This window comes from Dendrobium catenatum, unplaced genomic scaffold (genome assembly GCF_001605985.2).
Source record: "Dendrobium catenatum unplaced genomic scaffold, ASM160598v2 original_scaffold_193250, whole genome shotgun sequence".
NCBI classification, from domain to species: domain Eukaryota; kingdom Viridiplantae; phylum Streptophyta; class Magnoliopsida; order Asparagales; family Orchidaceae; genus Dendrobium; species Dendrobium catenatum.
Window position 1 is genome coordinate 152,725 of NW_021511668.1, and position 9,354 is coordinate 162,078.

General features: G+C 32.4%; 2 protein-coding genes across 2 annotated transcripts; both read left to right on the top strand.

Moving 5' to 3' along the window:
* Window positions 1-537: 537 nt before the first annotated feature.
* LOC110113710 (mannose-specific lectin) lies at window positions 538-1,257 on the top strand. Its single transcript, XM_020846390.2, has one exon. The coding sequence runs from the start codon at window positions 584-586 to the stop codon at window positions 1,115-1,117; it is 534 nt and encodes a 177-aa protein (XP_020702049.1). The 5' UTR covers window positions 538-583; the 3' UTR covers window positions 1,118-1,257.
* A 4,156-nt stretch (window positions 1,258-5,413) lies between these two features.
* On the top strand, window positions 5,414-6,072 carry LOC110113708 (mannose-specific lectin-like). Its single transcript, XM_020846388.1, has 2 exons — window positions 5,414-5,615; window positions 5,783-6,072. The coding sequence occupies exons 1-2, from the start codon at window positions 5,414-5,416 to the stop codon at window positions 6,070-6,072; spliced, it is 492 nt and encodes a 163-aa protein (XP_020702047.1).
* Window positions 6,073-9,354: the final 3,282 nt, after the last annotated feature.

Below are 9,354 nucleotides of genomic sequence, written 5' to 3' on the forward strand. Positions count from 1 at the left end.
CAATTAGCCTGATGTCTACCTTAAATATATGTTATATTCACGACATTATTAATATAACTTCTCATTTCTGATCCATTGTTGGAAATAAAAAGTAATGTACTCATATATATATATATAGTAGTATATATATATATATATATATATCATATATATATTATACAATATATATATATATATATATATATTTGAATAATAGCAAAAATTTGGAAAAAAAAAACTGAATTTTTTTTTCTTGAGGATATTAAATATCACAAATTTTTTTAACAAGTAGAGCATAAATATTGTTGAATAGTGGATAGTACTTTGGCCTTTTGGTTAGGAGCTTAAGATACCAACTAAGAGATCGTGGATTCGAGTCTTACATATGCCATGGGTGTGTGAATTTACTTTAATTGACATAAATGTCAAAAAAAAAAAAAGAAAAAAGCATCCGTTCAATCATCTTGATTGAAGGCGTAACAACACATTAAAGTCATGTACATATTTCTAAAATTCCTTGCTGGTATCATTGCTCTCCACTATAAATAGAAAACCAACCCCCACCCATTAAAACCAAGCAAGTAAACTCTCTACTTAACCAACCATGGCTTTCTTCTCCATGATCAAGATCCTTCTTCTCTGCGCCGCATCCCTCTCAGTACTCCTTCTCGCCACCCCTGCCTCAGGCCAGAGCTACAACCACTTGCTCTCCGGTGAGCGCCTCAACGCAGGCCAATCCCTCATACAGGGCAGTTACCAGTTCATTATCCAAAACGATTGCAACCTCGTCCTCTACATGTACGGGACACCGAGATGGGCTTCAAACACCGGCGGCCAAGCTTCCGGCTGCTACCTTGCCATGCAGAGCGACGGCAACCTCGTTGTCTATGACTATGGAAACAGGGCCATATGGGCGAGCAACACTGGTGGAGAAAACGGATACTATAACCTCATATTACAGAAGGACGGCAATGTTGTCATATATGGCAAACCCATTTGGGCTACTGGGACTAGTTATTCTGGCTCTGCCGTCGTTGTCGTCGCCGATGCACGTAATGGGACGGTTGGGGCTTCCGGGGCGGAGCAGAATAAGGTGAAGGAAATGGGAAAGATAGTGCAGGTCCATGGTGATGAGTAGCCATGGTTTTATGTCTATGCGTAATGGTTTTATAATGCTGGAGGAATCTGCTTATTATCTCAAGCACGCTTTTAATTTTCTTTCTCTGTGACTGTGAGTGTGTTCTTATCGTTGAAATAAAATGGCAGATTTTGAAGAGAGTGAATGTCTTTTGTCGTTGGCTGGCTAGAAAGCTTGCAGTGGAGCTTTTATTTTTTTGGGACATTTAGGCCATTTAAGGCAAACTCACACACACTATGCATGCACATAGACTCGAACCCTGAATCTCTTAGTTGGAAGCCTAAGCTCTCAACCAATAGGCCAAGGAGAGTTGTGTGCTGCAGTGGAGGCATACACATAGACTCGAACCCTGAATCTCTTAGTTGGAAGCCTAAGCTCTCAACCAATAGGCCAAGGAGAGTTGTGTGCTGCAGTGGAGCTTTTGTAGAGGTTTTTTGTCTTTTTTTTCCCTCTAATTTCTGTGAAGTAAAAAAATTGATAAACTTATTAAATTTGGGCTTCATTTAGAATTTTTTTTATTGCTTTTAAAAGTAAAATTTTAGTACAAAATTTTATTTTAATGAGTAATAAAAAAGCTGTACAAATTGTAACTTCAGGTTTTATTTGGGACAGTTTTTGTATTATTTTCTAAAAAAAATATCTAGTATAAATATTTTTAATTAAAAAAAATTTTGTACTAAATTTTTTTTTTTAACTTATTTAATTAATCTACTAATGTCCCAAGAGAAGCCTTAATCTTCTTTGTAGTTTGAAACTTACACTAATTTTAAAGGTTTATTAATACTAAACAAAAATCGCTGGATCGACCAATTATAATAATTTTAGTTTTATTCATAAAGTAAGTGAAATTAAAATAACTAATTTTTAAACAAAATTTTTTTTCTACAGGGAACGGAACCTATTTATGGTTTCTTCCGAAAAATAATTTTTGTAAAAGTTACAAGGAGTACTATAAATATTTTCTTCTAGGAAAATCATGAAACAAATTTCTCATAGCTACCACAGTATAGCTTCAATTGGGATAACTTTTTTATTGTTTTGATTTTCATATTGTAGCCATAATTTTTATTTGATTAGTATTCTTCACTATTTTTAATAACTTTTTGTATGAGAAAGTTATTTTCTACAATAGCTTTAAAAAAACCCTTTTTCATAGCAACTTTATAACTACTTTTTTTATAGAGTTGGTTATAACTTATAAAGTTTTTTGGGACATTTAGGCCATTTAAGGCAAACTCACACACTCAACGCATACGCATGGACTCGAACCTTGGACCTCTTAGTTGGAAGCCTAAGCTCTCAACCAATAGGCCAACTGGCCAAGGAGAGTAGTGTGGTTATAACTTATAAAGTTGCACACTATTTTATAAAAGTGGTTATAAAGTTACAGTGGTCCCAAACAGGAACTTTTATTATATCCAATGAACGTACGCAGAGGAAAGTTCGGTTTTAGGCAAAAAGTTCCTGTACCGAGTTTTTTTTTCAGAGTACCGAGTTTTTTCAAAAACTCGGTACAGGCACTTTTTTGCCTAAAACCAAACCTTCCTCTGCGTACGTTCACTGGATAGAATAAAAGTTCCCCAAACAGACATCATAGGGTTCATTTGAAATAGCTTTATTTTTCATTCTCTTTTCAAATCTCAATAATACAATATTTTTTCAATATTTTTTTAAAAATATTTGTTCGGAAAAGCTAATTTCTACAATAGCTATAAATATTACTTTTTATACAAAATAGTATAAAAGCTATCTCAAATGAAGTCAAAGTAGATCTGGTTCCCAAAAATAACTATTTCCAAAAACAATAAAAAAAAAACAATTTGTGGTGGATGTTTTAAAAACAAAACAATAAAAAGTTGCACAAAATATCTCAAAATACTCTAATCAAAATTTTATTAGAATGAATTTTGAAATCTTTGAATTCGCTTTAAGATAAGTGCAAATCCAATGACTTAAAAATTCATCATGTTTAAAATTTAATTAGAATATTTCGATTAAAAAATATATTTTTTATTTCAAGAAAGTTAGCAAAAGAAAAATGTTAATAAAAACAAGTTGATAATTTTAATTAGACCGATTCCGAAAAATGTATATATAGGAAATCATTTTTTTTTATTTTTCAAAGCATTTTTTATATACAAAAATTTTTAATTCAATAAACTTTTTACTAAAATCTATTTAAAAAAATGATAAAAAATATCCCAAATAAAACCATAATAACATAAGTAATCAATGAAAAGTTTGGGTCAAAATGTCTCGATCAAATTTGAGTCAGCATATATATATATATAATATAAAGAATACCGTCTTAACAAAAATTATGCCACACTTAATTTAAAATTAAAATAATTCATTATATTATATATTAGTAATAACTAATAATAAGGTGGTATTTCATATTTTGAAGAAGATGAACACGGTCTAATTTTATTTTTAAGATGGGAAAAAATTATTCACTTCTTTTTACCAACTTTCTAATAATTTTTTTTAAATCATAAAAAATAGAGTAGCCCAAAACTTTTTCAATAAAGTCTAAGCCTTTGTTTAGGATAATTTTCTTAATGCTTTTATATAACTTTTAGTGCACAAAATTTTAATTTATATAAAAAATTATTTAAGAGCAGTAAAAAATCGTCCCAAACGAAGCATAAGAGTTTAGATAGCCTTCAATTATAGTTTCTGTAAATTAATAGATGATTTATTTAGACAATTTTCTTAAACATCTTTTTTTCTTCTTTTTAAAAAGCAATAAAGGAGCCTGTATAAAATAAACTAAAATGACGTCCCTTTCGATGATTGTAATAATGGGTTGATTCCAATTCATCGCGAATGATCACATAGCCTGCTCCCATGTATATACATCCAACAATTCCTCATTTAGAATCCAAGACATGGCCTACTTTAAAAAAAAAATAAAAATGGCCGACCTTTATCGCGCTAATAATTGTATTGCTATGTACTCCTTTCAACAATTTACAGAAGGGAGATTAATATTTGCCTTTTATATATATAAAAAAAGTGAATTTAATTATCTGTTTTCTTACAAAAAGTTTTTCTTGAGTACAAAAATGACATTTTCTATAATTTTTCTCTACTTTGGGTCAGATTGGGTGATTATAGCTTTTGTAAAGACACTTGTGAAGATATTATAGCCAAAATAATTTTTTTAAGCCAATATGATAATAACTTTTTTAAAGCTATCACATACTAAATTTTATTTGGGATGGCTTTTTTTATTACTTCTTAAAACAATTTTTTTCTGACGCGGATCGGAAGGGCTCGACGAATTCACGTCGAAGAATCCGTGACCGACCAAGAATCCTTGGAGAGGGATCATAACCTGAAATCCTTCGGATATTAGAAACCCAAAACATGAGTAAAATTATTCAACTATTATTCATATCTCCAAAAGCTAATCTCATTACAAGTAAATGCTCATATTTTATAGATAAATGTACTCAAAATAGGCTACACTCAAAACAAGAGATGGCTATCCTATGTATCCATATCCATATACGCTAGCAAATAAAATAAAACTATCCTGAAGTTTAATACCAAGCGTTGTGAAAACTCGGACGGACAACAGAACGCAGAAGAGAGAGAGAGAGGTTCACGGTTCTACGGTCGAACCGGGGTCGAATTGGATCGTAATAAATAATAATATTATTAAAAATTAATAAAATAAAAATCATATAATATATGTATATGAGCATTTAATAATATTTATAAAATTTTAAAATATATAATAAAATTTTATACATATAAATATCATTTAAGAATAATATATTTATAAGAATAATACTTAATATAATATATAAATTTATAATATAAAAAATTTATGATCATTAATATACTTATCAAAAGCGTTAGAACGAAAGATTTTCAGGATTTGAGATTTCCAAACCGAGTAGTTTTCTAGGTTTAGCTGAATTGGAACGAGATTTTTGATGTTGGCCGGAGACGATGAACTTCAGCTTGGGGGAAACGGCAGAATCTTCTTGAGACGCTGGTTCGGTGCTTTCGCTTAGGCGCGAACTAGCCGAGTCCGCCATTGATCAAGATTTCCTCTCAATCAGCTCTTGATACCATGAAGAACGAACAGAACAGAGAAGAAGTGAAAACTAAAGAAATAAGGAATTGTATTATGTTCTTTGTACAGCAGCTAGCCTAGTATAAATAGAGTAAGATGGGATGTTTCAGCTAATGAAAACATGCCACCTGGATATAGCAAGTAAATACATCTTTATTTGTGTTTTGTGTTCTAATATTAATCATGTCTTTCTTCTAATCTTCTCCATGATCAAGGTCCTTCTCCTTTGCACTACTTCCCTCTCACTCCTTTTCACCACCCCTGGCTCAGGCCAGTACTCCAACTACTTGCTCAGCGGTGAGCGCCTCGACACAGACCGTTACCTCACAAAGATGGTCTACAAGTTTATTATGCAAAATGATTGCAACCTCGTCCTCTACCAACTTACCAATCTGATATGGTCTTCGGGCATACCAACAATCGACACTACAGGAAAATCACCCATTTTTGATAGCTTTTAGGCGGTTTTTCGACGGAAAACAATGAGATAACTTTTCCAATTTGAAATTTTTTGACGGTTTCTTTACCATGAAAATTTCCGGCGGATTTTCTAAGGGCTTTTTCGGTCTCGTGAGGTTCTGGCTTCTACCTCACCTTTGAGAGAGACGGCAATCTCATTATCCATAACAATGAAAATGAGATCATATGGGAGACCGAAGCTATCAGAAGTGAAGGAAAGTATATCCTCATACTACAAAGGGGCGGTATTGTTGCTGCATACGGCCCAAGCGTTTGGTCTACTGAGACGAATGGCTATGGATCGGATGAAGTTGTCGTCGCCATTGCACTTAATGGGACAATGGGGGTTTCAGGCGGAGAGCAGAATAACGTGAGGGAAACGGGGAAAATTATGGAGGTTATATGAGAGATTAGTAGTCTGGGTTTTATATTTATGCGTATTAATGAATAATGAATAAGACAAGCATGCTTGTAGGGGTGTCTATATTTAATCCAACCCGAAACCCGACCCAAAAATTTCGGGTTTGGATTGACCCGAACCCAAACCGGGTCGGGTTCGGGTTGAGATTTTCGACTTGTTTCAAAAAACGGGTCGAGTTCGGGTTGACCCGGGAACCCGAAAATGACCCAGAATGACCCGGCTGCCCGATCTGCCCGCGTGCATCGAGCCACTGCCACAGACGGCAGGCCCACGCGTGACGACTTGTCGAGTGCGTCTCGCGCAGCGCCGCGTGCTCCCACAGTGGCATCTGCGGTCTGCCCAAAGCGGCGGTGCCCGCGATCAAAAGTTGCGGGTTGCCTGAGTCCCGAGAGGCGCGAGTCCGCCCGAGTCCCGAGAGGTGCGAATCCGCATTCGTTTGAGCCGTTTGAGTCCGCTGCGTTTCAGTCGTTGTCGGAGTCATCGCGGACCCGCGTTTGAATCTGCCGCGTTTGAGCCGTTGTCGCGGTGCCCGAGATCCGCATGCCCTGTTGAACCCGAACCTGGTCGGGTTGGGGTTACTCGAACCCGAAGCGGGTCGGGTCCTCAAAATTGACCCGTATGCAAAAATGGGTCGGGTTCGGGTTGGCCCGAATAGTACCGAGTCAGTTCCGGATTCGACTCGAACCCGACCCGTGACCCGAAATTGACACCTCTACATGCTTGTGAATGGTGGATGAATATTGGGTTTATTATCTCAAGCATGTTTTTAATTTCCTTGCTCTGTGTTTGTTCTCATCATTGGAATAAATGACATATTTTGATGAGAGTGAATGCTTATTGTCTTTGGCCTGAAAGTTTTTTTTTTTTTTTTTTATCTAGTTACCCGCTGCTACTCCAAAGAGGACACTTGACTGCGTAATTAATCCCTCGACGAAATCTAACAAGGCATCCACCGTCATCAGGCTCACACCGTTTTCAGTGGAGCTGTTGTAAAGAATGCTTATCTAGTTTTCCTCCCTCTAATCATTTGAACTTAAAAAAAAAAAAAGATAAATTATTTAATTTATTCAAGGATTTAGTTGATATTAATTTTAATTTTTAACATCTAATTTATTGATTTACGAACCTCTGCTTTTTTACTTTATTAATTTTAATTTTTAACATCTAATTACATAAAAAATAAAGTAATTTGAGGCAGCTGTTTGAAAAACAAAACATTTAAAAATTTTCATAAAAAAGGACCCTTAACTTGTTTAGAAAAATCAATTCTCATCTACGTTATTGGAGAATTTTTTATGACTTAATTAAGCAAAAATATCATAAAATATTCTAATCAAATTTTTATGAGAATGGATTTTTAAAACTTTGAATTTGAATTAAGATAAGTGCGAATCCAATGACTTTATAATCCATCAAGGTCAAAATTTAATCATAACATTCTGATTCAGTATTTTCTGTACCTGAAATTGCATTTGTTATTAAGCGGCTTTCTCTAAATATTTCTCCAGTTTGGACGACTAATATTTAATCTATATATAATCTGATTTTTTAAAAACTCTCTGACTTTCTTTAATTACATTAAATCGCTGTCGTCCAAAATATATCATGTGGTTGAGAGAAGACCTTTGAATTTATACAATCCCACCTCAACTATTTGAGTAATTGAAAATGATCGAATCAAATATGATCATAACTAAATTTATCCAATTCTAAATTGTCCAACAAAATAAAAAAAACTATGATTAAAATCACTGTTTATTAGTATTAAAAACATCAACAGCATGAAACATTAATAATTGAGAACAGTCGCAACCAAAAAAAAAAATAAAAAATAAAAATCATAATTTTCTTAATTTAAAAAATTTCAAAAAACCAAAAAAAATGATCACAGCCAAATTTTTTTTTAAAAAAAATTAAAAAATTAAGGAAAAAAAAAAAAAAAAAAACAATTGAGAACAGTCGCAGAACAATGGATAAGACTATATATTTGTGATCAAATGTGGGGGAACACAACAGAGAGCATAATTCACAGTAAGTTTGATGAATATTTTAAATTTATAAGTAAAAGAGGAGTAAACAACATAAATGTCATTTATTTATTTATAGTAATATCACAAATTATTTCTATAAGGTGTATATTTTCATAATAACTATGAATTTTATTTATATTTTTTCATAGACCAATTGATTAGATTTGATTTAAATTAAACAGTATTGTAAGAAAGTAAGGTTATCAAATATTTTTTTGGGTATTATAAACTCTCTTCCGTCGGAAAGATTGGACAATAATTTTCTAACAATCATCATCAGTCTCTAACAAATCTAGCCGTGTAAAGCTCTATCTCGCCGCAATAAAAGAAAGTTATAACAAAAGTAAAAATGTGATGGTGCTCGTTAAAAAAAAAAGCAAGAAAATTGTAACTATAGGAAAATTTGTTTGTTACCGATGGAATTTTTTGTTGGAAATTAGTAAGTTTCATGCGGATTTATGGCTGTAAATATTCAGCCAGTATAAACCGCATAGAAAAAATTTTTAGGAAAAAAAAAAAAGCCAGAAAAGTTTTCCGGCGCCTTTCTTTCACCGGAATAATTATTTAAGTTAAATTAAAATTGAAAAAATAAAAATTAATAATTAATTAAAATAAAGTATTAAAATAAACACAGTAATTAAAATAAAGTATTAGATTTAATAAATAATTGAAATAAACTATTAAAATGACTAATTACTTAAATTAAATTTTTAAAATAAATAAAAATTTTAAATAATAATATTAAATTTAAATCATTTTAGTTAAATTAGGGGATAGTTAATTTAGACTAGTTTATATCATTTTTAATCATTTTTATTAAATTATTTATATAGTTAATTTTTATTTATTTTAGTTAAATTATTAAAATCTGGTAAAAAAGTCGCCGTAAAAATATGTCGGAAAATCAGTTGGAAATATTTCATCGTATTCCGTCGGATAACCGCGGGAAATTTGAAAAATTCCGGTAATGAATGATTTTTTTTATATGTATCACCAGCCCTAAATTATTTGACCATCAATATATGTAAAAAAAAATTGCAATACTTTGACCAAAAATCATAAAAAGTATTACAAGGACAACACATGGAAGTAAAAAGTGTGATGTAGATGAATCCTCAAAACTTGCATCACATCCTGCTCCAAAAAACAGTTTATGAAATGAATTTCAGACAGATATTACTCATTCATCCGATGTCAAATGATCTTGCCATAAAGGCTTCAAAAAGGAATAAAAAGC

Bases quoted from the DNA above. Each gene is read 5' to 3' on its own strand.
- LOC110113710 (XM_020846390.2), top strand. From the start codon at position 584: ATGGCTTTCTTCTCCATGATCAAGATCCTTCTTCTCTGCGCCGCATCC.
- LOC110113708 (XM_020846388.1), top strand. From the start codon at position 5,414: ATGATCAAGGTCCTTCTCCTTTGCACTACTTCCCTCTCACTCCTTTTC. The intron at 5,616-5,782 runs GCATACCAACAA...CGGTCTCGTGAG, and splicing joins CAATCTGATATGGTCTTCGG to GTTCTGGCTTCTACCTCACC.